This window comes from Peromyscus maniculatus, chromosome 1 (assembly GCF_049852395.1).
Source record: "Peromyscus maniculatus bairdii isolate BWxNUB_F1_BW_parent chromosome 1, HU_Pman_BW_mat_3.1, whole genome shotgun sequence".
In the NCBI taxonomy this organism is placed as follows: domain Eukaryota; kingdom Metazoa; phylum Chordata; class Mammalia; order Rodentia; family Cricetidae; genus Peromyscus; species Peromyscus maniculatus.
This window is the reverse complement of record NC_134852.1, coordinates 30,330,745-30,357,582: the sequence shown is the minus strand read 5'-3', so window position 1 is coordinate 30,357,582 and position 26,838 is coordinate 30,330,745. Positions and strand designations below refer to the sequence as shown.

The 26,838-nt window shown below is 53.6% G+C and overlaps 1 protein-coding gene across 1 annotated transcript; it reads left to right on the top strand.

Annotated features, from left to right (window-relative positions):
* The first annotated feature begins 7,636 nt into the window (after positions 1–7,636).
* On the top strand, positions 7,637–22,397 carry Bcam (basal cell adhesion molecule (Lutheran blood group)). The gene is made up of 15 exons (XM_006994876.4): positions 7,637–7,784; positions 9,724–9,845; positions 11,255–11,483; positions 11,591–11,661; positions 12,951–13,047; positions 13,134–13,316; positions 14,026–14,162; positions 14,725–14,881; positions 18,487–18,605; positions 18,700–18,841; positions 19,622–19,758; positions 19,913–20,057; positions 20,151–20,295; positions 21,734–21,851; positions 21,941–22,397. The coding sequence occupies exons 1-15, from the start codon at positions 7,721–7,723 to the stop codon at positions 21,944–21,946; spliced, it is 1,872 nt and encodes a 623-aa protein (XP_006994938.1). The 5' UTR covers positions 7,637–7,720; the 3' UTR covers positions 21,947–22,397.
* Positions 22,398–26,838: the final 4,441 nt, after the last annotated feature.

Genomic DNA, 26,838 nt, shown 5'->3' with positions numbered 1-26,838 from the left:
GATAATGGACTGAACTTCTGAAACTGTAAGCCACCACCTCAATTAATGTTTTATTTAAAGAGTTGCCGTGGTCACTCTTCACAGCAATAAAAAAACCTAAACAGACATGCTCCCGGCTCTCTGCCCAGCAAGCACCGGCCGTCCACCCGAGCTCTGCCTGTTGTGTAGCAGTTTCCCCCCAGTTAAAGCATTCCATCCTAGAGAGGAAAGCTCCAGGCTTGTCAGGACTCAGGAAATAAGCAATTCACAAGTCTCAGGAAGTCCCTGAAACTGACCAACTGCACAAGACTCCCCTCAGTCCCCAAAGTTATACAATCAGTAAGGAGTGCTAAGGAGAGGAGGCTCCTGACCTGTTGAGCGGCCTGGGGGCTGTGCAGTGTGCTCCAGGGCTCCAGCTTTTGGAAACCATCACCCATGCCAAGGTGGCTTTTGGTGACACAACTGTCTTTGAGTCACCCCTGCTCCTGTTAAGTGACCCCAATTGCTCACTTTTCTGTCACTGGGTCTCTGCCCAGGGTGGTTAGACAGTTCTGCATATTTCCCCAGGAATGGTGTCACACAACCCCACGGTGCTGGGGCTGCTCACACACGCTACCAGCCCAGCTTGACGTGAGTGGGGACTGGGGATTCAGACTCACCGCCTTATGGTTGTGTAGCAAACTATTTACTGAGCCATGTCCCCAGTCCCGTTTGTTTGTTTTGTTTTGCTTTTTGAGACAAGATTTAACTCTGTAACTCAGGCCAGACTGGAACCTGCTGTGTTTCTTACGACTTTGTTTGTTGTTGCTTGAGACAGAGTCTTACCGTGTTGAGTCATCTCCTTTGCTGGCCTAGAACTATTTAGAACAGGCTGGCTTTGAACTTTTGGTGGTCCTCCAGCCTCTGCCTTCACATGTATGGTGTTATTGTATATACACACACACACCACATATACACACACTATACATACACTCACCACACATACCATACTCCCCCCACACACATACACATACACACTCACCACACACCATACACCATACACACCACACACTCTCTACACACACCATACTCACCACACACACTCATATACATACACTCACCACATACCATACACATCACACACTCACCACACACACACTTACCATACATACCACACACTCACCACACATACCACACACTCACCACTCACATCACATACTCACCACACACCACACAATTACCACACACCACACACTCACCACACACCACACACACATCCCATATATATACTCACTGCACACACCACACACACCACACATGTACCATACTCACCACACATACACACTTACCACATACCACACACACACTTACCACACACCACAACCTCACCACAACACACCATACACTCATCATATACCCCACACTCACCATACATACCATACATATCACACATACCACATTCACTACACAGACACACTCACCATACATACCACACACACATCACAAACATACACCACAACTCACCACACATACCACACACATATCATACTCACCACACATACACATACACACACCACACACACACTCAAACCACACATACCACACTAATGCACACACACACACACACACACACACACACACACACACACACACACATAACCTGGGCTGATCTTGAACTCCTCCTCCTGCCTCGGTCTCCCAAGCTATGACTACAGCTGTGAGGCCAGCCTGCCCTTGTTTTTACATTTACACTTTGCCCTCACTAGATCTGTTCTCTGAGATATCCTCACACGTGTAACTCCACATTCAACCCAAAGTGAACTCACACAACAGGGAACTCCAAGAGTTGTCTTCCAGCTCCAAGCCTGGAATCAGGCAGAGTAACCGTCCTCCTGAACATGCCATGTGTTCCGTGAGCTGTGGACCGCTGCACCCTGTGCGCAAAGTCATGAAAGAAAGACCCATAGCTTCGGCCCCCATCTGTAATCCCAGCACACGGGAGGCTGAGGCAGGAGGATCGGCAAGAGTTCAAGGCCAGGGCCTGGAGAGACAGCTCAGTGGTTAAGAGTGTTTACTGTACTTGCAGAGGACCCAGGTTCAGTCCCCAGATCCCATGTGGCAGTACAACACTCAGTAACTCCAAGTCCGGGGCTACCTGTCACTCTCTTCCGGCCTCCGTATGCACACTTGTGCCTGGTACATGTACGTATGTGCACACAAACACTCATGCACATCAAATAGAAAGTAAATTTTTTTGGTTTTTCAAGACAGGGTTTCTCTTTGTAGCCTTGGCTGTCCTGGACCTCAATCTGTAGACCAGGTTGGCCTCCAACTTAGGACAGCCAGGGCTACACAGAGAAGCCCTATCTCAAGAAAAAAAAAATTTTAAATCTTTGAGAGAGAGAGGAATTCAAAACCGACCTGGGTTACCGGGGCGGGGGGGGGGGGGGTAGTTCTGTGGATAAAACCCTTGGCATGCAAGTCTGAAGTCCTGAGTTCACATCCCTAGAACCCTCTTAAAGCCAGACAGGTAGCTTGTGTCTGTTAACCCAGCACAAGCGATGAGAGAGTCCCCAGAAGCGACACAGTGACAAAGTCTGTCTCAAGCAAGATGGAAGGAGAACCAACACTCAGTGTCATCCTCAGACTGACCACCGCCACGTTTGATGCTGTGTGCGCATGTAGACAGACAGACAGACAGACAGACAGACAGACAGACACACACACACACACACACACACACACACACACACACACACACACAGATAGTAGTAATAATAATAATAGCCAGGTGTGGTCACCCACACTTTTAATCTCAGCACTCAGAGGCAGGCAGAGCTCTGTGAATTCAACCCAGCCTGGTCTATAGAGTGAGTTTCCTGGTCAGCCAAAGCTACATAGTAAGACCATCTCAAAATAATGATGATGATGATTAAAAGATAAATTAAGCTGAGTGGTAGTGGCACACACTTAATCCCAGCACTTGGAAGACAGAAGCAATTGGATCTCTGTGAGTTTGTGGCCAGCCTGGTCTACAGAGTGAGTTCCAGGACAGTCAGGATGGTTACACAGAGAAATCCTGTCTCAAATACATAAATAAATAAATAAATAAATAAATAAATAAATAAATAAATAAATAAATAAATAAATAAATATTAATTTAAATACAACCAGACCCAGGCATGGTGGCACACACCTGTAATGCTAGCACTTGGAAAGCAATGGAAGGAAAATCAGAAGTTTATACCATCCTTGGCTACATAGCAAGTTCTAATCCAGCCTCGGCTACATAAGACCAAACCAAACAGAAATACATTCTGGTAAGAAGTATTTGTGCGGGGCTGGAGAGGTGGCTCAGCGCTTAAGAGCACTGGCTGCTCTTCCAGAGGACCTGGGTTCAATTCCCAGCATCCACATGGCAGCTAACAACTGTCTCTACCTCCAAGATCTGACACCCTCACACAGACATACATGCAGGCAAAGCATCAATGCAAATAAAATAAAATAAATAAATTATAAAAAAAATAAGAAGAAGTATTTGTGCCTACTTGTGACTCAGCTCTCAGGAGACTAGTATAAAGCACAGCATGGGGCCAGAGAGATGGCTGTGGTGGCTTTAATGACAGTGGCCCTCATAGGCTCTTAGATTTGAATGCTTAGTTGCCAGGGAGTGGAACTGTTTGGGAAGGATTAGGAGGTGTGGCCTTGTTGGAGGAAGTGTGTCACCGGAGTCGGGCTCTGAGGTGTCAAAAGCCCACACTAGGTCCAGTGTCTCTCCTTCTCTGAGCCTGAGGATCTGGATAAAGCTCTCAGCTACTGTTCCAGCACATTCACACTGCCATGCTGCCCACCATGATGATCATGGGCTAAACCTCTGAAACTGTAAGCCAGCCCCAATTAAATGCTTCCTTTTATAAGAGGTGTGATGGTCATGGTGTCTCTTCACAGACATAGAACACTGACTAAGACAATGGCTTAGTGGTTAAGACACTGCTCTTCCAGAGGACGAGAGTTCAGTTCCTGACATCTGCATGGAGTCTCATGTACGTATGCCCCAGTTCCAGGAGCTCCAGCGCGCTCCTCTGGCCTCTGCAGGCAGCTAGATGCACATGCAGACATACAGGCACACATATATACACATAAATCATGAGTAATTATTATAAAGCCTATGGAGAGACTCACATGGCTAATTTGTGGTTCCTCTGCATTCTATTTAAGGGACAGGGAGATAGAGCTGTGTGTCACATAACAAGCCCTGGTGTGCGACAGTGGCCTGTAAGATCGTGTCACCTGATTGGTGTCACACCATTGGTTTCACTTGTGGAGCCACTCTGTGATGCTTACAGGAGGACACAATTGCCTAGCAACGCCTTTATCTGAACGGATGTCCATTGTTAAGTGACATGTGACTGTTGATCTACACACCAGACGAGAAGACAGAGTCAGAGCATGACTACTTCCAGTACATGAGTATTTGTCTCAAGTCCGGCACTGTCCTAGGCACTAGAGATACAATGTAACCCTTGTGGAGTTCCTGTTCCCTCGGGGCATAGCTCATGCGTCTGTCTCTGTCAGACAATACAAGGCAAACAGAATTTGTCCCACCATGGTAAAGGTGGTAGAGAGGGCAAACGGGGCAGCTGGGAGCTGGTATCTGAAGCTCTCTAATGAGACAGGTCACAGGAGAGATTAGAAGCAATCAAGGAGGAAGCCACTCTGTGAAAGGATGCCCTGGCAGTGGAGACAGGAAGTGCAAAGGTCCTGGGGTTGATGGAATGGCACATCAGCAGAGAGACCAGTGTGACAAAAATACTGTTGGAGAGGGAGAGTGAATGGCAGATGGGGTGAGGGAAGGGAAAAGGTCAGATCTAGGACCTCACAAACCACAGAGTGAACACTCGCTGGCTTTTACTTTCAGCGAAATGGAGCCGTGGGCGGATTCTAACAGAACAGTGGCCTGAGCTGACTCACATCTACACAGGATTCTTCTGGCTGTTTAGTAGGACAGCCTAATTGTAGGGGACAGTGGGAGGTGACACTATAATACTAGTTTCTACAAGTCCAGAGCTGATCCCTTTCTTCTTCCCTCTCGCCACGTGGCACTCTTCCCTCACCCAGCACCATGGCCTGCTGACTTCTCAAAGGTACAAAGGAGGGTGCCTGATGCCAGGCTTCCCACTGGGGTCCAGACCCAGTAGTCAGGTACACAGGCCAGGGACAGAAAACAAGAGAGAGGCGACTGAGGTCCCCATTGTGGAAGAAGGTCCTAAGGAGAACTTGGGCACTGTGCGAGAATGCCGTCTGGGAGGATGGACGGCTCCCTGTGCTGGCTACTCTTGTTGGGGTTGTATTTAAGGATTTATTTTTATTTAGTTTTTAAAATATTTATTTATTTTTAAAGGTTAATTTTATTTTAGATGTACAAGTCTTTGCCTATATTCACCACGTGTTTGCCTTGCGCTCATAGAAGCCAGAGAAGGCATCAAATCCCCCTGGAAATGGAGTTACAGGCTGTTATGAGCCACCTGATTGGCATGGGTACCAGGATCCGAACTTGGACCTCTGTGAGAGCAGTAGGTGCTCTTAACCACTGAGCCATCTCGCTCACACTTTTGTTCTTTTGTTTTTCAGCTAGATCTTTATGTAGCACAGGCTGTCCTCAAACTCTTTTTGTTTTGTTTTATTTGTTTGTTGGTAGGTTTGTCTTGAGACAGGTCTTTCTGTGAAGCCTTGGCTGTCCTGGATTTCAAGGTGTACACTGACCAGGCTGATCTGGAAACCAGAGATTCTCCTGCCTCTGACTCCAGAGTGCCGGGACTAAAGGCGTGTGCCACCATGCCTGGATGTCCTAAAACTCAAATGTAGCCAAGGATGACTTCTGATCCTCCTGCCTCTACCTCCCAAGTGCAGGGATAGCCGGTATGTGCCGTGATGCCTGGGTAATGGGGTGTTGGGGATGGAGCCCCAGACTTCCTGAAAGCTAAACCAGTTTTCTACCAACAGAGCACATCATTCCTTGGTCCTGATTTTGTTTCTGTGAGGCCTGGCTGATCTTGAACTCCTAATCCTCCGGCTTCCATCTCTTGAGAGTCAGGATTCTTAGAGTGGGCTGCTATGCCCCGTTAGCTGCGGAGGGCATTTTCCTGTGAGCCTCTACGTGGGCACTTTACAACCCTTTCTTGCCTGCTGTGGGGCGGGGGATGGGATGTAGGGCAGCCTCAGCCTTCAGGGTGGCTGGGAGTCAGGTGGAGGAGAATGGAGAGGAGATGCATCCCAGAGTATGGGGGGCTGAGAGGGCCTCCGGAGATTGGCGGGGACAGGAGAAGGTTGAAGGAAGACTTCCTCAGGAGGAGACAGTCCCATGCAAAGGTCACTTTTTCTAGTTTCACAATTACTGTCCTGTGTGACAGGAATGTAAAGCGGCTTTGAGAGTCGGACCAGTACCTAAACATAAGCCTTCCTTCTGAGACCCGTGGGTAAAACCTTGGTTCCAGGGGACCCTAAGCTCATCACTGACCTTCCTCAGACTGGCGGGCGGGGGGCTGGGGGAGGAGGACTGCTCTCAGCATGACCAGTGAAGACCCGCGCCCCTCCTTACCGGTATCCCAGGCTAGCTTCTCTCCCCAGAACAGGGGCAGAGCCTCCTTACCCAGCCCCCACCCAGCATTCTTGGGATTTTGTTCCGGGCTAACTTGGCTTGCAGGACCCTGGAGTAGAGTGATCGGTGATCCCTTACTTTGACCTGTGACCCTCCCTTCCGTCCAGGGGCCCCAGTGGCCTGATCTCCTCTTCCCTCCTCCACTCACCTGCCCCAGCCAACCCACGTCTGCTCCCCTCCCCCCAAGGTGGGGAGGGAATGGCGGGGAGAGAAGGAAGGAGGAAGGGGGGGTGACATTCCTTGGATTCCCTGGATGGGGGGATGTGAGGGAGTCAGGGAGAGCAGAGCAGAGGGAGGGGCTCCCCATCCTCACCCCATCACCAAAGAGGCCTAAGAGGACCTGGGAATTGAAAATCCATTAAAGAGAAGATTGACCCGACCAGTTCCAGGCCACTGCTCAGGGAGAGGAGGGACGCTTCCCAGCAAGGTGGCTCTAACGGGGAGGGCATCCTAGGGCACCCTGGGAAGAGCCAGTCATGCAGGCCAGCGCAGACAACGAATTGTACCAGGAACCTTGGTAAACACCGACAGTTCAGCACACTAGAGGCGGTGGGCACCCTTGTTATCCCAGCACTTGGGAAGCGGAGGCAAAAAGGATCAGACCAGCCTGAGCTACAGTGTGCCACCTGTCTCAAATAGAGAAAACAAACAAACTAGGAAAAAGATCCACCTGCAGCCGGGGGGCGGGGGGGGGGACGGGACGGAGGGAGAGGGTAGGGGTGAGCGGGGTGGGGGCGGCACTTGCCACCGTGGAAATGAGTGGCAAGGTCCCGAAGGTGGCCAGGAAGGAAGGGAGCGAGGGTCCCCGCGGTGTCCCTCAGATCCCCGCTGTGGGCCCTGGCTAGACTGATCGGTCAGGCCCCCCCTGACCACGGAGGTCAGCCGCGGGCGTGGGTTGGACGAGAGCGGCGCGCGCGGCGGTGCTGGCGGGTCCCCGCGCGCGCGGGTGGGAGGTCCTCTCTGGGCAGTGGGAGGTCTTGGCCTTGCGCCCGGCCTTGGGGATGGGGGGAGGGTGGGCGTGGCCCTGGGCGTGGCCTCCGCTGCCAGCCTCACGGCGGCCGAGAGCCTCACCCCGGCTCAGTCACCGCCGCCACCGCAGGGAACATGGAACCCCCAGACGCCCGCGCCGGGCTGCTGTGGCTCACCCTCCTGCTGGCGGGCCACTCAGGTATGGCTTGCGGCTGAGGGCAGAGCTGAGACTTGGAGTTGGGGTTTGTGGGGTTGGCTCCTGGGGTCCCCGGGAAGACAAGGAGAACAAGCTTCCATCTCGCCAAGGAGCACAATCTAGGGATTCCCCACCAGAGAGGAAGGCGGGGAGGCCTTGGGATGTACCCGATCCGAGAGCTGAGGATACCCCAGCGCTGGAACAGACACAACCTGAGATAGCTAGCTGTCCCTTCCCGGCTCTCTGAGAACTCTGGAATCTTAGGCTTGCGACCCCTGGTAACCTTGGGTACCTGGAATCTGGGCTCTGAGCTCCCTAACCCTTCACCCCCCACCCCGCCCTCCTGCTTAGTAAAGTAGCTTCTGCTAGCGTACTGAAGAGCAACACCCCAGAGCTGATCTCTTAAGTGATTAAGTTTGAGCTTCCTCGGGGAAGTTGGGGACCCCGCGGCTAAAGCACTTCCTGTGATGTGGGGTTTCCCCTCAATTCAGAGTTTAGGCTGTCTCTAAGGACCCACCTCTCAAAAAGGGCCGGGAGCACCAAGCCTGGCCCAGAACGTGGAACAGTGTTTCCGACTGAAAGGGCCCCTTTCCTGGGGCCCCTGATAAATGCACACACCTGCATGTGGTGAGAGGGGGAGGAGGAACAGAGGGGCTGGGGGGCACTGGGAACAGGGTGGAAAGGGACCAGGGAGGACAGAGGATATCTATCTGCTTGCCTTGGCTGTTTGCAGCTCACACCCAACCCGGGGTACCAGCCTGGCCCCACATCAGCTCCCCTGGGACAGGCTGGGGCCGGAGGTGGGTGCCTGGGAACCCAGGCTCCTGGCACAAGCGTGGTCTATAGTGGGAACCCAGGAGTAAGCCTGCGCCAGGCTGGGCGGGAAAGGAAAGATGCCAAAATGCCATCCCAGAGGGTAGATTCCCAGCAAGAACTATGCTACCCACCAGACCCTGACAGGAGTGAGTCCAAGGCCCAGGTTCCCAGGTCCCTCGGATCCAGAGACGCATGTTTCCAACATCCTGCCTCCTGTGCCTCAGGCTACTGCAGTCTAAACTCCCAGCTCTCTCCCTTTCAGGACCCCGCCTCACCCCCTGCCCAGGTGACTCACCTTACCCTTTTCAAGCTTCTCTTGTAGAGAGATGGGAGGGGGTGTTGTGGGGGGGGGGGCAGGTAGGGGGCTCTGGCGCCAAGCCGGGCAGGTCTCAGCCAGCCTGGCCCTCCCACATTCCTGAAACCTGCCCAGCCCTGTCCCCCCCTTACCACTCCCACACACCCATCCAGCTTCTGGCCCAGCTGCAGCCCACACCCTAGCCCCCACACATCAGAGAGCAGAAGGGCCCCCAGGAGCTACTGGAGAAAATAGGATGGGATCAAGACACAGAAACAAAGATGGAGAAAGACCTGTTCTTGGGCCCCAGGCCAGGTCCTGCCCTGAGTGCTGGAGGCCTAGGGGAGAGTCAGGCTTGGCCCTTCCTTGAGGGCACATTTGCTACACTGGGTAGGAGAAGCGGGACCTTAGCTTGGAGGGCTGGAAAAGGTATGGCCGTAATCCGCAGAAGTAGGGAAGGCTGGGCCTGGGTGGCACAGCACTCTAATCCCAGCACTCAGGAGCCAGAGGCAACTGTAGCTGTCTGTGAGTTCGAGGCCAGCCTGACTCAAATAACTCGCAAGTTCCAGGTAGCCAAGGCTACACAGGAAGACTCTAAAAAGGGGTTTGGAGGGACGCTGGTGGGACCCAGACTCGGGAGGATCAAGGGAGGAGGGAGGAGGTTGGAGCCTGGACTCTTGTCGGAAGGAGGAGGCAAGGGTCTGGACCTCTGTGTCTAAGGGGGGAGAGCTGTGAGCCACATCTTTCCCGTCTGAGGGAGGAGGCTGGGGTCTGGAGGGCTCTCTCTGTTGGTAGCGTCGGATAGACATGTGATGCCCCACCGTCCTGCAGGCGCCCGAGCTGAGGTGCATGTGTCCGTACCCCCTCTGGTCGAGGTGATGCAAGGGGAACTCATCACCCTGGACTGCACTCCTCGGGAGCACCCTGAGCATTACGTGCTGAAATGGTTCCTTGTGAGTGCTCTGTGGCTGGGAGCCGGGGAGGGTGTGGGGAGGAGGGAGAGGAGGGTCCAGTGGCCTGGTCACGGCAACACCCACTAGCTCCGCCCCCATGCACGGATCCTCCGCACACAAGACCCTCGCATGGAGCCGCGTTTCCATTCACAGACCCAGGGAGGCAGGGGACTCTGCACGGTGCCGGGTGTCTGAGCAGGGCACAGCCTGCCCGGAGGAAGTGGTTCCCCTTCGGAACGTGGCTCTGGAGTGAGGGGCCGCACAGAGCAGAGACAGGAGAGGAGAGGGCAGGAGAGGCAGAAGAGGAGGGAGGGTGAGGGACACAGGAAGGTGGGGAACACCTTAGGACTTAGGAGAGGGCAAGCATGGGAAATGACAGGTGGCTGAGGCCTGTGATCCCAGCACATCAGGAGGATGGAAAGTTCAAGGTCTGTCTGCGCTACTAAGTTAGACCCCATGCCTGTATAAAAATTATACACAGATGAGAAGGATGGGGGGCTGGAGTAAGTGCTGGCCCCATGGGTCCATGCTTACCCCACATCAAAAGCCGCATTTCCACTTCACAGATGAACACTTACTCCGGGGGTAAGCACTTAATGGCACTTGGGCCTTTTCCTGAGGACCTGAGTTCACTTCTCAGGCTCACAACTGCCTGTAAGTCTAGTGCCAGAGGACTCGTTGCCCTCTTCCGGCCTCCATGGATATACCACACTCGTGTGCAAACACACAGAGAGACACATATACACATATATAAATGATAAAATAAATACTTTATAAAAAAAAAAAAAAACAGTTTTAAAAGGAAGTATGGCCAGGCATGGTGGTCCTCACCTTTAGTTCCAGCACTCGGGAGGCAGAAGCAGGTGGATCCTTGAGTTCAAGGCCAGCCTGGTCTACAGAGAGAGAAACCCTGTCTCCAAAAATAAAATCAAAAGAGGAATGAGAGTGTAATTGGTAGAATGCTAGCCTAGAATTCCCCAGTGAGGAACTGGGAGTGTGGTTCAGTGGTAGAGCACCTGCCTAGAATCCCCCAGTGAGGGGCTGGGGGTGTGTCTCAGTGGTAGAGCCCCTGCCTAGAATCCCCCAGTTAGGGGCTGGGGTGTGGGTCAGTGGTAGAGCCCCTGCCTAGAATCCCCCAGTGAGGGGTTGGGGGTGTGGCTCAGTGGTGGAGCCCCTGCCTAGAATCCCCCAGTGAGGGGCTGGGAGTGTGGCTCAGTGGTAGAGCCCCTGCCTAGAATCCCCCAGTGAGGGGCTGGGAGTGTGGCTCAGTGGTAAAGTGATTCCTTAGCATGTGGAAGCCGCTAGGTTCTTTCCCTAGGCCCAGAAGAGAAAAAAAAAATCTTGGAGGGAGACAGAAGTAAAGGAGGGCTCACAACCCAATCTAGGACTGTCCCTGTCCATACCCACAGGTTGATGCTTCCGGGACCCGGCAATACTTGGCTTCTGTGGAGCCACAGGGCGCAGAGCTCCTGCGCACAGTCCACAGCTCTCGGGGCCGCAGTCCCCCCTACAAGCTGGACTCCAAGGGGCGCCTGGAGATAGCAAATGCCCAGGTGGGCGATGAGGGGGACTACGTGTGCGTGGTGAAGGCTGAACCAGCAGGCACCTCAGAGGCCACCTCAAGTGTCCGTGTGTTTAGTGAGTGTCCCCAAAACTATCCCAAGGAGCCCGTAGGGGTGGACGGTGGGGTGAAGTGGGAGGGATAATCAGAGAAGGCGCTCCTGACATGAACATCTCCCCAACAGAGACCCCCGAAGCTACGGATGTGTCTCCCAACAAAGGGACGCTGTCGGTGATGGAGGAGTTTGCCCAGGAGGTAATGAGTTGAGAGCAGTGGATGAAGAGTCCCAAGACCTTCTTTGTTTTTTTGTTTTTTTGTTTTTTTTTTGTTTTTTTTGAGCTAAGGATCGAACCCAGGGCCTTGTGCTTACTAGGCAAGCTCTCTACCACTGAGCTAAATCTCCAACCCTGTTATTGTTTTGTTTTGTGGTATGGGAGATTGAACTCAGGGCTTTAAGCATGCCGGGCAGGTGCTCTCTATCTTGGATATTTTCCTTGTTTTGTTTTTGTTTTTGTTTGGGAGGTTGACGTATGTAGCAGAGGCTATCCTGAAACTTTCTGTGTTGCCACTTAGACCCTCCAAGTGCTGACTTCCCAGGCCTGTGCCATTGTACCCATTCTGTCTATTTCTTGCTTTGTTTTGTTTGCAACACTGTCTCATAGCCCAGCATGACCTCAGACCTGCTGTGTGGCTAGGGATGGCTCTGAAGTCCTGAGCCTCCTGCCTCTACGCTTAGTGATTCAAGTGCTACGATTACACTCCTGGCTTTGGCTTGGGGTTCTGTGAAATAAGGTCTCCTGAGGCTCAGGCTGGCCTGGAACTCACTATGTAGCCCAGGCTAGTGCCAAGCTGATGTTCCTGTCTCAGCTTCTTGAGAGCTGGAATTGAGAGTTGTGTGTCTCCATGCCTGGTCCAGGTTTTTAACTAATTGTTGGGGGGAGGGGGCACACGCATGCCACAGCGTAAATCAGAGGACAACTTTTTTCTTTCTTTTTTTAATTAAGAAAATTTTTTCATTCATTTTACACACTGATCAAAGATCCCCCTATTCCCTCCTCCCGACCCTCCCCCCCAGAGGACAACTTTTTTGGGTTTTTGTTTGCTTGTTTGTTTTGTTTTGTTTTTCGAGACAAGGTTTCTTTGTAGCTTTGGAGCTTTTCCTGGAACTGGCTTTGTAGACCAGGCTGACCTCGAACTTACAGAGATCCGCCTGCCTCTGCCTCCCAAGTGCTGGGATTAATGGCATGCGCCACCATGGCCCGGCAGGACAACTTTTAAGATCCACTCCCTCCCTATACCTCTATACGGTTCCTGAGACCTAACTCCGGTCTTCCACGTCCCTCACAAGCACACTTCCTGGCTGTGCCATCTCAAGGCCCCAGGCTCTGGGCTTTTGAGTGGGAGGAACATGAATCAGGGACCTCTGTCTCCTCTCCTGGAGAGCCAGAGCCCAGTGGACACATCTAAAGGGGAGATCTGGGCGAAAGAGAGCCAGGTTTCAGAGTCCTGGCACCAAGCCCGGGCCACGCCCGTGTCTTTCCCAGATTGCCACCTGCAGCAGCCCCAACGGAAACCCGGTGCCTCAGATCACGTGGTACCGGAACGGGCAGCGTCTGGATGTGCCCATAGAGCTGAACCCAAGTGAGCCATCGGGAGCCCAGGGGAGGGGGCTCAGGATGGGGGCTGGTGGCAGGCTCACCTCATCCTGCTGCCTACCTCTCTCACAGAGGGCTACATGACCAGCCGCACCGTCCGGGAGGCCTCGGGCCTGTATTCCCTGACCAGCACCCTCTACCTGAAGGTCTACAAGGAGGATCGGGATGCCAACTTCCACTGCGCCTCTCACTACAAGTTGCCCTCAGGCCAACATGGCCGCCTGGACAGCCCTAACTTCCAGCTCACTCTGCACTGTGAGTCCCATGACCCCCTAGCCCCTGACCTAAGATCCTATCCCAGCAAGGTCTGACTCCCAGGCTCCGGTTCCAGTCTGTGTCCTCATACTACCTACCCGCTCACCTCATGTTGCAATGATGCTGGAATGGGCTGTAAACTTTGACCCCTGACCTCAAATAGTACCCCAAACAATCATACTGACTGACTTCAGCAGAGGGCCCTGTACCCCATGGGATGCTCCACCTTCTCCCACTGAATTGGGTCCCCATATCACATACAGTCTTAAATCTCAAGTTGTACACTGACCTCTGACCCTTGAGTCATTCTGTCAGTTTCCCTAGACGTCTGACCTTTGGTGTGTTCGCAGAGTGAGTCTGGACCTATCAGGTGAGGTGACCTGTGCCTTGTCATCTCAGCACTGGGGAGGCTGAGACAGGGAGATGGGGAGGACAAAATCTAGCTGAGCTACAGAGACGGAGCCTGTCTCCAAATCAAATGAAAGGAATAAGACATACCACACACACAGACACAGACACAGACACAGAGAGAGAAAGAGAGAGAGAGAGAGAGAGAGAGAGAGAGAGAGAGAGAGAGAGAGAAACACACACACACATCTTAAAAACCAATTAAAAAAAGAATAAAACTTCTAAGCTTTAGATACTGTATCTCTCCCCTTAAAAGTAGGACTGACCTTAACGCATGACCTTACTTCCTGTCTTCCCACAGATCCCACGGAGCATGTGGAGTTCTGGGTGGGAAGTCCATCCACCACGGAGGGCTGGGTACGTGAGGGTGACGCTGTCCAGCTGCTCTGCCAGGGTGATGGCAGCCCAAGCCCGGAGTATTCCTTTTTCCGCCTGCAGGTAACTCACTTGATGGTCCATTGGACCCCACCTGATTCTGTGTCACACTGACCTCATCAACCTCCTGTCTATCTTTAGAGGTGTGGGAGATAGAACCCAGGGCCTGCCACACGCTACACAACTGCTCCCCACCACGCCCCCAGCCCCTCACTGGGGGATTCTAGGCAGGGGCTCTACCACTGAGCCACACCCCAGCCCCTCACTGGGGGATTCTAGGCAGGGGCTCTGCCACTGAGTTACACCCCCAGCCCCTCACTGGGGGATTCTAAGCAGGGGCTCTACCACTGAGCCACATCTCCAGCCCCTCACTGGGGGATTCTAGGCAGGGGCTCTACCATTGAGCCACGCCCCCAGGAGCTCTACCACTGAGCCATACCACAACCCCAACTCCTAATTTTTACCCCGAGGGTGTTTAGCTTGGCAAGGACCCTTGATCTGAAGGACTCTGACCCTGACTTGAGATGGTTTGGAGGATATACTCAACCGGTGTGTGTGACCCCTGACTCCACCCCAGTCACCCCCAGAACAGCGTCTCATTCTTGTGTCCCATCTGCTTACTCAGGGCACCCAGGAGGAACAGCTAAATGTCAACTTCAGGGGGAACTTGACCCTGGAGAGGGTGCATCGGGACCAGAGCGGCGTCTATGGCTGCAGAGTGGAGGACTACGATGCCGGCGAAGAAGTGCAGCTTGTCAAGAGCCTAGAGCTGCGTGTGGCCTGTGAGCGCTTCGGGGCGGGGCGGGGGGGGGGGGGGGGGCGGGCTCCCGACAGCTCCTCTCCCTCAGGGTCCCCACCCTCCGAGGAGCCGCCTCCCAGTCTCTCCAGAGTGTTAATTCCAGAGCACACACTTGACCTCCCCCTGTTTGGAACCTGCTGTGGCTCCCAATGTTGTACAGAGAAAGAGGACGTCCCCTTTAGCCCTCTGCGTTCCCCTGAGCAGCTTCACCGGCAGCTGACTCCTCCCAACCAGGCTGCGGCTCCAGCACATCCCTTTCTTCCTCACTAACCCACTGATTTCTAACCTGGCTCGACCCTGGGTTTCCAAGCAGCTTTTTCCATCACTTTGTTAGGAAGAAAGTATTCTTTGTGTGTGTACGTATCTGTGAGTGTGTAAGTGTGCGCGTGCACGCACATCTGCCCATGAGTGTATTGTCGAGCCTAGAGGTCAACCTTAGCTGTCGTTTCTCAGGATTGGCACTTTATTTTTTGAGAAGCATCTCTTCATTGGCCTAGAGCTCTCTGATTAAGCCAGCAGCCAGCATGCCCCAGAGATCTTTCTGTCTTTGCCTCCTTAGTGCTAGAATAAGCATGCACAGCCACACCCAGCCCTTTATGTGCAACCTGGGGCTTCAAAGCAAGTGCCTCACTGGGGGATTCTAGGCAGGGGCTCATCCACTGAGTCACACCCCAGCCCCTCACTGGGGGATTCTAGGCAAGGGCTCTACCACTGAGCCACACCCCAGCCCCTCACTGGGGGATTCTAGGCAAGGGCTCTACCACTGAGCCACACTTCCAGCCCCTCACTGGGCTATTCTAGGCAGGGGCTCTACCACTGAGCCACACCCCAGCCCCTCACTGGGGGATTCTAGGCAGGGGTTTACCACTGAGCCACACCTCCAGCCCCTCACTGGGGGATTTTAATCAGGGGCTCTAGGAGTCTGGTCCTCATGCCTGTATAACAAGTATTGTCCCTGTTAAGCTCTCTCCACATCCTATGTTTGGTTATTTTGTTGTAACTGAGACAGAGTCTCATGAAGCTAGGCTGGCCTTGAACTCACTATGTAGCCCCACTACAGTAGCAGAGATGGAAGCCCAGTGCTGGCCCAAACCCTTCTAGTCACATTAGTGTGTCCTAGAGCAGTAGCTGATAAGACGGAGGTGCTAGGTGACAAAGTATTGTCACAGTCTGAGTGCCCTGGACGTGTTCCCCGCCACCGGGTCTACAGGTAGCGTGTTTATGGGGAGTCTCTTCTGTGTATTCAGAAGCAGCAAGAATGGGCAGAGTCGAGGGTTGACTGTGGTTCACACGGGTCTTGGGGTGGGGGACTCCACAGTTGTCCCCAGTTAGCGTGAAGGAGCTGGGCCTGACTGTCTATGTGTTGTGTGGGGAAGGGGCATGACCTTGGGTGAGGGGCTCCTTGCCATTGAGGGCATTCCCACAGAGGGCAGACAGCTGAGGGCTGACAGCTGCTAGCCCTCGCAGCAGCTGGGGGAATCAGTTGTTGGTGTTGGAAGCGAGATCCCGAGATCCGGGTGTCCCCCGCTGCGGGGGCGGGGAGGCCTCTGAGAGAAGGGACCACGTGGGTCCGAAACTGAAGAAGGATGTGAGAAACTCACAGTGCCAGGAGCCTCTACCACAGGCAGGGTGAGCCAGTGAGAAGGCCCTAGGGACAAACTTGGTATTCTTGAGAGAACTAAACCTAAAAGCAGGGTCTCTGTCTAAGCAGATGGAGAGGCAAAGACTAGACAGGCTCTTGTAGGCTGTGGTAATTTGGCCACGATGCCCCGAGTACTGGGGAGCCATAGCAGGATATGAAACCAGAGAGGAAGATGGACCAAATGTGTTCTCTGAAAACATCCCTTGGACTGCTCGCTGGAGGATGGACCGAGAAGACAGAAGTGAGGACAGGGCTCAGCCAGCCAAGGAGCTTGCCACCAAGCCCAGTGATCCAAGTTTGACTCTTGGGTCTCACATGAAGGAGAGAGAGAATCATCTTCAGCAAGCTGCCCTCTGACCTCCATCCACATGCCATGGCGCTCATGCACGCTGCACAATAAATAATAAAAATACAAGTTTTAAAAAGTGAGGAATAAACCGGGCAGTGGTGCTGCACGCCTTTAATCCCAGCACTCGGGAGGCAGAGGCAGGCGGATCTCTGAGTTCAAGGCCAGCCTGGTCTACAGAGCGAGTTCCAGGACAGCCAGGGCTCCACAGAGAAGCCAAAAGAGAGAGAAAGTGAGGGAAAGATTAGTAGAGAGATGGTAAGGACGGATGGGGGGGTCAGATGAAAGGAAGTAGGGTGATCCTTCTTGGGGCAGAAACATAAAAATCTTTTTTCTGTAAGCAATGTCTTGCTATGTAACCTAGGTTGTCCTGAAACTCAGATCTTCCAGCCTCAGCTTCCCCAGTGTTGGGATTACAGGCGCGGAATCTCCAAACCCAGCCAGAATGTTGTGTTTTGAGATGCTGGCATTTGTACTTAGGGCTTTATCCCTGCTAGACAAACGCTCTACCTCCTGTGTTTATACTCAGCCATGAGCCCATCAAGTTGTCCGATAATTGTAAATGGTCCTCACATATTATTTATGTGTGCATATGTGCGCTGTGCATGTGGAGGTCAGAGAACAACTTGCAGGAGTCTGTCATTGCCTTCCATCATTTGGGTCTAGAAGAGTGACATCGGGTTGTCAGGCTTAGTGGCAAGTGTCGAGTCACTGGGCCATCTTGCTGGTCCAAGCCCATCGAGGTTTTATGGAGGTGGGATGGGGGAGGTACAGAGAAGAGAGCAAAAAATTTCAGCTTAAGCAAAAGCTTGGGATAGAGAGCTGGAGGCACAGCGTTGAAGCAGAGCCTGTGCCTAGAATCCCCCAGTGAGGGGCTGGGGTGTGACTCAGTGGTAGAGCCCCTGCCTAGAATCCCCCAGTGAGGGGCTGGGGTGTGGCTCAGTGGTAGAGCCCCTGCCTAGAATCCCCCAGTGAGGGGCTGGGGTGTGGCTCAGTGGTAGAGCCCCTGCCTAGAATCCCCCAGTGAGGGGCTGGGGTGTGACTCAGTGGTAGAGCCCCTGCCTAGAATCCCCCAGTGAGGGGCTGGGGGTGTGGCTCAGTGGTAGAGTCCCTGCCTAGAATCCCCCAGTGAGGGGCTGGGGGTGTGGCTCAGTGGTAGAGCCCCTGCCTAGAATCCCCCAGTGAGGGGCTGGGGGTGTGGCTCAGTGGTAGAGCCCCTGCCTAGAATCCCCCAGTGAGGGGCTGGGGTGTGGCTCAGTGGTAGAGCCCCTGCCTAGAATCCCCCAGTGAGGGGCTGGGGTGTGGCTCAGTGGTGGAGCCCCTGCCTAGAATCCCCCAGTGAGGGGCTGGGGTGTGGCTCAGTGGTAGAGCCCCTGCCTGACCTGAGCTTAGCACTGTAAAGTCTCAGACAGTGCATTCTTTAGAGCTGGCCTCCTAGCTGTTGGTGAAGGGCCTGGATGGACAGTAAAGACGTCATGGTATTGAGGAGAATTAGAAAAAGCGATGCGGAGTTGTCTGCTCCTGATAGCCCCCTAGAGGCCCTGGCGGCCCTGGCCGAGTGGCCAGGGCTGGGGAATGTGAGCATGTTTTCCCCCTGCAGACCTGGATCCCTTGGAGCTGAGTGTGCCTGAGGAGCTCTATGTGTTCCTGAACAGCACCCGCACAGCGGTGAACTGCTCAGCCAGGGGCCTGCCTGCCCCTACCGTGCGCTGGACCAAGGTGACTGGGGGGAGAAGCTTGGGGGGCCGTGGGCACTCCCTCTGCCTCTCAAGCTCTCGCGGCCCTTCTGGACTTCTTCCTTCGCCTTCCCTAGGATTCTGTGACCCTGGCAGATGGCCCCATGCTCCCTCTGAGCTCCGTCACCTTTGACTCGGCTGGCACCTACACATGTGAGGCCTCCACACCCACCGTCCCCCTCCTGAGCCGGACACAGAGTTTCCAGCTCCTGGTCCAAGGTTGGGATTGTTGGGCGCCTTGTGTGGGGACAGTGTCCATCTTTAGTTGTCTTTATTGTGTGTGAGCATGCCTGAGGCCAGAAGTTAACCCTGAGTGTCTTCCTCTGTTCCTCTCTATTTTTTGCTGGTGAGGGCGGCAGGGTGTGTGTGTGTGTGTGTGTGTGTGTGTGTGTGTGTGTGTTCTGAGACAGGGGTCTCACTGTGTAGCCCTAACTGTCCTGGAGTCACTACCTAGACCAGACTGGCCTCAAATTCACAAAAGATCTGCCTGCCTCTGCCGCTCAAGTGCTGGGATTCAAGGTGTACACCCCTGTTCACAGCTGCATTCTTTAATGTATATTTATTTGGGGGGGGGGCAGTTTGTGGTGGTCGGAGAACAACCTGCAGGACTCGGTTCTTCTGTTCTGCCCCGTCAGTTCCAAGGAAGGAACTCGGGTTGTCAGGCTGAGCCACCCTGCCAGCCCCTTCCATCTTCTTGAGACCTGGAGCTCACTGATTGGCTGTTTGGGGGACTCCAGGAATCCTCCTGCCTCTGCAATTCCCCTACCCCAGTGCGGCTGCGCCCATTTTTTTACCTGGGTGCTGGGGAGTGAACTCGGGTCCTCAAGCTTGTACTGCAAGCGCTCTGTCCCTGAGCTGTCTCCCCCGCCCCGCCCACCCTTCCCCCTCCACCCCCTCCACCCCGTCCCACCTCCCCACTCTCGCTCTCCTGTGTCTCTCTCCTCCGTTCCCTGGTAATCCGCCTCCCACTCACTCTGCTATGGTCCCCACCACCCACAGGGGCACCAGAGTTAAAACCCAAGGAGATAAAGCCCGTATCGGGGAGTAGCTGGATGGAAGGAGAGGAAGTCGTGCTGGTCTGTTCCGCCCGAGGCTACCCAGAGCCCAAACTCACCTGGAGTCAGCGAGGTGATACTGTAAGGGACATTCCTTGCCACTCTGAGCCTACCCCAAGTTCCACAGGGGACCCTGACCCTCATCGATCCAAGCTTCATATCCCCTACACTCCACCTCAGCCTACACCCCCAGCCCTTGATCCCAAGGGGCCTGGCCTGATCCAAGCCTCCACAGCCAGCAGAGCCGCCCGTTGAGGGCAAAGGCTGGACCAGCAGCTCGCTAAAGGTGAAAGTGACCAGTGCCCTGAGCCAGGAGGGCGTGTCCTGTAATGCATCTAACATCCATGGCAAGATTGGCCACGTCTTCCACTTTGGCTCTGGTGGGTAACCAAGAGGGGAGGTGCCGGGTGATGACCCCGCGGGCCACCCTGATCTGGAGAGCTGAGCACCTCTCTGCCATCCTCTCTACGCAGTGGCCCCCCAGACTGCGCAGGCTGGCGTGGCTGTCATGGCTGTAGCCGTCAGCGTGGGTCTTCTGTTGCTCGTGGTGGCCGCTTTCTACTGCATGAGACGCAAGGGGCGCCCCGGCTGCTGCCGGCGCTCGGAGAAGGCGGCCCCGTAAGTGTTCGCAGGCTCACCCATGTCCTGCCCTCAGCCAAACCCTCCAGCTCCGTTGCTAAAGGAGTCCCATGGCCATCAGCCACCCGCCTGCCCCGCCTAGCTTCACCCATCTGCAACCCAAGGGTAGCCTTGCCTACCACCCAGAATCCCACCCTAAATCTCCTCCAGCCAGACCCGACCTCATCTCCCTCATGTCGTCGCCCGTTACAAGCCTCTGTCTAACTTGAGCTCTAGTCTGTCTGAAGTGCTGGAACTGGATCCCAGACTGTGTATGCTAACAAGGCCTTGCCCCTGAGCCATGCCCCAAGCAGGACAGTGGTGGGGCAACGTCTCTCATCCCAGCACCCGGGAGACAGAGGCAGGCAGGTCTCTGAGTTCGAGGCCAGCCTGGTCTACAGAGGGAGTTCCAGGACAGCCAGGGCTACACTGAGAAACCCCATTTTGAAAAACAAAACAAAACAAAAGCACAGTGAAACCCTGTATTGAAAAACAAAAAAAGAAAATGCCTACATGCTTGATCTTATTGAGGCATTTTCTCACCTGAGAGCCCTCTCAAATAACTCTAGCCTGTGCTAAATTGATGTAAAACTAGGCAGCATACTGGGGGTTGTAGGCAGGGGCTCTACCACTGAGCCACACCCCAGCCCCTCACTGGGGGATTCTAGGCAGGGGCTCTACCACTGAGCCACACCCCAGCCCCTCACTGGGGGATTCTAGGCAGGGGCTCTACCACTGAGCCACACCCCCAGCCCCTCACTGGGGGATTCTAGGCAGGGGCTCTACCACTGAGCCACACCCCAGCCCCTCACTGGGGGATTCTAGGCAGGGGCTCTACCACTGAGCCACACCCCAGCCCCTCACTGGGGGACTCTAGGCAGGTTCTTTACATATATCCAGTCCCTTCTTGACTATTCTGAGACCAGGTCACATTGAGTTGTCCAGGTTGGCCTTGAACTTTCAATCCTCTTGCTTTAACCTCCCACGTGCTGGGAATTAGAGCCCTGTGCCTCCAAGTCCAGCTTCATCTCCAGCCTAGACTTTGTCCTATCCAAAGTCCCACAGGGGACTGTTTCCACCCAAATGCTCTGCCCTGCTCCTTCAACTACACTTGCAGGTGCGGTCTTTCTCCACCGTAGCCACATCCCAGCAACCCCGTGTCTGTGTCTAGCCTCAAACCCACTTCCTGGACAGTCTTCCTACAATGCTCACCAGTCACCAACCATATTAGCCCACCTTACCTCACCTCCAACCTCCCATGGCATCCTCAGCTTCTGCCCATAAATGTCCTGGGCCACGCTCTAGAGCTAGCCTTGCTCCTAACCCACCTCCAACCTCAGCAGCCTCCCCCTGCCTCCCAATGCCGTTGCCGCCCCTACCCCACTCCCAGTTCCGTGTCTAGCAGTGACCATTCCACCATGCCACTGTCCTCCCCCAGGCCCTCCAGGGAACCAGAGATGAGCCACTCCGGCTCCGATCGTCCGGAGCAGACAGGCCTTCTCATGGGCGGGCCCTCCGGAGGAGGCAGAGGTGGAAGCGGAGGTTTTGGAGATGAGGTGAGTGATGGCTGGGTGTCCGTTGGGGAACCAACTGAGCACAGGGCCAGCCCCGTGGGCTCAGGCTGAGCTGCCTGTTCTGTCACCAGTGCTGAGGCCAAGGACCTCCCAGAGGCAGTCTCCGAATCTGGAACCGTGGGCATCGTCGGAGGACCGGCTCCGCGCACGCCTCCGCCTCCTTCCTCGGCCCTCCCTTCCTTCCTCTGCCTGCCGGGCAGGGACCCACAGTGGCCAGCAGCCTCAGGGAGGGAAAGAGGGAGGGGGGGTTGGGAGGGGGCCTTCCTCCAGGGAATGGAACTCTCCCAGGCCCCAGAATAGCTCCTGGACCCAAGCCCAGGGCCCGGCCTGGGACACGGCACTGAGGGTCGGCAGACCGGGGCTATTTTTACCTCCTGTCTCCCTTGCTTGGGCACTGTCCCCCCCGCACCTGATACCCCGCTGTGTAGTCTGACACTGGAGTCCCCAACCCACCCCATCCCTGCCCTCGCCCCCAGCCCATCATCTGTGGACACTGGATTCTGAAATAAATGCTGCCTGTCACGTGGATACCTTCCTGTGACCGGGTCCTCTTCGCAGGGGAAAGGGGGTGTTGTAAAGGAAAGGGACGATGTGGGCCATGTTCCGCTCCTACTACTGCTGGCTGGCTGCCTCCTCACACCCCTCAGGAAAAGCCTGATGTCAAGGAGAACAGCACGAGACAGGCTAAGAGAGAGTGAGAGACAGCCAGCATGACACAAGACTCAGCCGGCTGGTGCTGGAAGAGTGATACCAGGGGTCCAAGTGCTAGCCTGGACACCGTGGACCAATGCCCAGTGCCTGCTTAGGAGTGCGGTCCTGTCCCCTTAAGGAAAAATTCCCAGAGTCCCTAGGGAGCCGAAGCTAAGACTAGAAATATCCTCTCCCCTTCCTGGAGGAGCTGGGGATCCCTAGGGAAGCAGGGTTCACAAGAGGAATGCAAAGGGGACCCAGGGCAGAGCGTGCAAAGGACAGGCCTTCGGAGGCCTTGCGTGGTGACAGCTGCCTGTCATCTGGGCAGCTGGGATGCTGAAGCGGGTGGGTTTGAGTTTGAGGCCGGCCTGGGCTACACAGTTCCCGGCTGGCTGGGACTGCAAAGCAAGACTGTCAAAAAGAACAAGGTAACCGGACCCAAAAGATGTCCTAGTGAGTGAGGGCACCTGCTACCAAGCCTGATGACTTGGGTCATATAGCCCAGGCTGGCTTTGAACTCACACTGTGTAGCTAAAGATAGCCCTACAATCCAGATCTGCCTGCCTCTACTTCACAGATTCAGGGATTACTGGGGTATGCCAGTGCATTTGCCTTTTAGTTCACTTTTTTGTTGTTGTTTTATGTTTTTTTTGTTTTATGTATACAGTGTTCTGTCTGCATGTGCCCCTGCAGGCCAGAAGAGGGCACCAGATCTCATTACAGGTGGTTGTGAGCCACCATGTGGGTGCTGGGAATTGAACTCAGGACCTCTGGAAGAGCAGCCAGTGCCCTTAACCTCTGAGCCATCTCTCCAGCCCCTGTTTTTGTTTTTTGAGACAGGGTCTCTCTGTGTAGTCCTGGCTATCCTGGAACTCACTCTGTAGACCAGGCTGGCCTCGAACTCACAGAGATCCTCCTGCCTCTGTCTCCCGAGTGCTGGGATTAAAGGCGTGTGCCACCATGGCCCAGCAGTTCACATTTTTAATACAGTAGACACCTTCCCCTTTGGATAAGGGATTTGTCCCACAACACCAGTGAATTCCATAAACATAGAAACCACCAAACATTACGTATAGTGTTTTTCTCTTATATACATACACTTATGATACATCTCACTTTATAAACTAATATCAGTAGGAAATTAGTAGCTACTAATAAAGCCAAGTGTGGTGGCTCACATTTATAATCCTAGCCCTCAGGAAGCTGAGGCAGGAGGATGGCCATTAGTTCAAGCCCAGCCTGAGCTACAGTGTGAGAGCCTGTCTCAATAAGTTAAGTAAGGAAAAAAAGAATAGAAGAAAGGTGAACAATCATTAGTAAAATGGAGGGCTGGGGAGGCGACTCAGAAAATAGACTTTATTTTCCAAGCATGTGAGTATGAATTCAATCCCTAGATCCCCACATAACAAGCTGAACATAATCCCAGTGCTTCTGTAGCAGAGACAGGCTGGCTGGCTGGCTGGCTGGCCAATTAGTCCATCCTGTTTGGCAAGATTCCAGACCAGTGAAAGACTCTGTTTCAAAAAAACAAAAGGTTGGGGCTAGAGAGGTGGCTCAGTGGTCAAGGGTGTTTACCCTTGCAGAGGACTGGGCCTCTATTCCCAGCACCCACATCAGACAGCTCACAACCACCTCTAACTTCAGCTCCAGGGCATCTGGCGCCCTCTTCTGGCCTCTGCAGTCACCTGCACCCAACATGCCCATACCCACACACTGACACATACATAATTAACAGTAAAATATATTTTGTTTAGGATTGATAGTGTCTGAGGAATACCTGAAGTTGTCTTCTGGCTTCTACAGTCACACACACGTACACACATGTACACAATTACACACGCACATGCATATGCACACAAAATAGTATAAATATAACAACATAATGCATGGCATTGTTAAAAATTGTTTAAAATGGAAAATTTCTCAATAAAAAGGAAAAGAAAAACTAAATAAAGAAACAAGTAAGTAAAAATTGTTTAAAATGAAAGCTATTTTAAATTTATGAATTGTTTTTATCTGGAATGTTCCATTGAACAGTTTTGGACTGAGTCTGACCGTGGGTGACTGAAACCCTGGGAAGTGAAACTGGCTTAGGGGAGGACTCCTCCTGTCGACAGATGCCGGGATCTGTTCCTGTCTCTCCCGTCTCTGTCCCTGTGGGTAGAGCTCTCTTGTCCTCTGTATGGCAGAGTTGAAGATGGCAGATTTGTCTATTTGCTGGCTGGCTTGCTTGTGACAAGGTTTCAAGTAGCCCAAGCTGGCCTCCAACTCCATCCTCCTGCCTCACGCTGTAGAATGCTGGGACAAGCCAGGGAGGGCTGATTAGCTGCCCAGCACAGGGGTGCTTGTCCCCAAACCCGATGACCTGAGCTCGGTCCCCAGATCCCATTTAGAGGAAGGAGAACCACCTCATACAAGCTGCCTTACATCTTCTACACAAGCACTACGCGGCGCGAGCACACACAATGCTAAATAAACAATAAACAAATATGGGGGGTGCGTTTTGATTCAAGTCCAGATAGACATGGCAGTTCACACCTGCATTCTCAATAGGACATGGAGGCAAGGCAGGAGGCATACTGCCAGATTGAGTCCAGCTGAGGCGTGATGTAATGAGACCCCGTCTCAGGGGGAAACAAACAAACAAAACCAAATACAGTGGTGCACGCTGGGAATCAAGCATTTGAGAGGCAGAAGCAGGTGGCTTACTGAAAACCCGAGGTTAGCCTGGGCTGTAACTAGAGTTCCTTGGAGTTCCAGGCCACCCAAGGCTACTGATTAAGACTGTCTATAGCCGGGTGGTGGTGGCACATCCCTTTAATCTCAGCACTCAGGAGGCAGAGCCAGGTGGATCTCTGTGAGTTCGAGGCCAGCCTGGTCTACAGAGCGAGATCCAGGACAGCCACCAAAACTACACAGAGAAACCCTGTCTCAACAAACAAACAAAAAAGAAAAGAAAGAAAAAGAAAAAAGACCCTGTCTAAAAAATAACACCACCTTCCCGCCCCCCAAAAAATAAATTTTAAAAGTTTGATGCATAACTGGGAAGTTCAAAGACAGACCTATCTTCAGTCATAGTTAGATCCAGGAGCTGAAATCCGCTTCCGTCAATGAGACAATGCCACTGATTGGGGGTGGGGTGGGGTGAGGGGGGTTCAAATGCTGTGGTTGGCCAGTGGTAGGTGGCTGCTCCTTCCTCTGCTGGGCAGGTAAGTTACTTGGAACAGGAAGCCTTTGGCCTTGTGCCCAGCAGGCTATGGCTCTTGAGTCAAATGCTACCTCTGGGACTCCTTGACCCTGGAAGCTGACTTCACAGGCATGAGACCCACCCAGTCCCTTTGTCAACAAACCAAGCCGATCTTAAGCAAGTCCTAAGCATGCCTCCTGGGCATGTAATCTGGGAGCTCCACACTGCAGCCTGCTCTCCTCTGGCTTCCTTCCTGAGCCGGCCCTACCCACAGAAACCAGCCAGGAGAAAGCCAAGCGCAACTTGGTGGCCGTCCAGGAGAGCAGGTGCAAAGGGGAAAAAAGACGTCCGACACACGGACTCTCTGACTCATGGAGAAAGAGGGCAGGAGGCGGGATCTTGCAAAGTCAACAATACAGCTGAGGCTAACACTCTAGACCTCCTCCATCTTCAGCTTCCAAAAGTCAGAGGTGGTCGGCAAGGTGAAAGCTTCGCCATGCCCATCTTAGTTTGTCCTCTGCCCTCCAAGCATGCCCTCCCTCCCCACCATGAGGAGAAGAGAAGGTGAGGGGGTGTGAAGGTCATGACCCAGGACCTGTTACATGGCTCAGCAAGTAAAAATACTTGCTACCAAGCCTGATGACCCGAGTTCAATCCCCGGAGAGCCACAAAACTGAAGGAGAGAACTGACTCCGGTGACTTGACCACATGCTGGGGCACATAAAGCTCTCCCAAACACAAATAATTTTAAAGTATAAACACGCACACACACACACACACACACACACACACACACACACACACACGAACAAATGCCGCTGATGGCCAAGTGGTTAAGAGCATTTGTCGTTCTTTCTTGTGGAGGACTGGGGATTACGTCCCAGCACCCACACTGAAGTTTACAACTATCCATAACTCCAGTTCCAGGGGATCTGATGCTCTTCTGGCTTCCACAGGCACCGGGAACACATGTGGCGCACACACATACATGTAAGGAAAACACTCCTGTACATGAGATTAAATAAATCTCAAAAACAGAAGAAAATCACCAAGGCTCTGTGCATGTTGACCATACTTTTTTTTTAAATAATT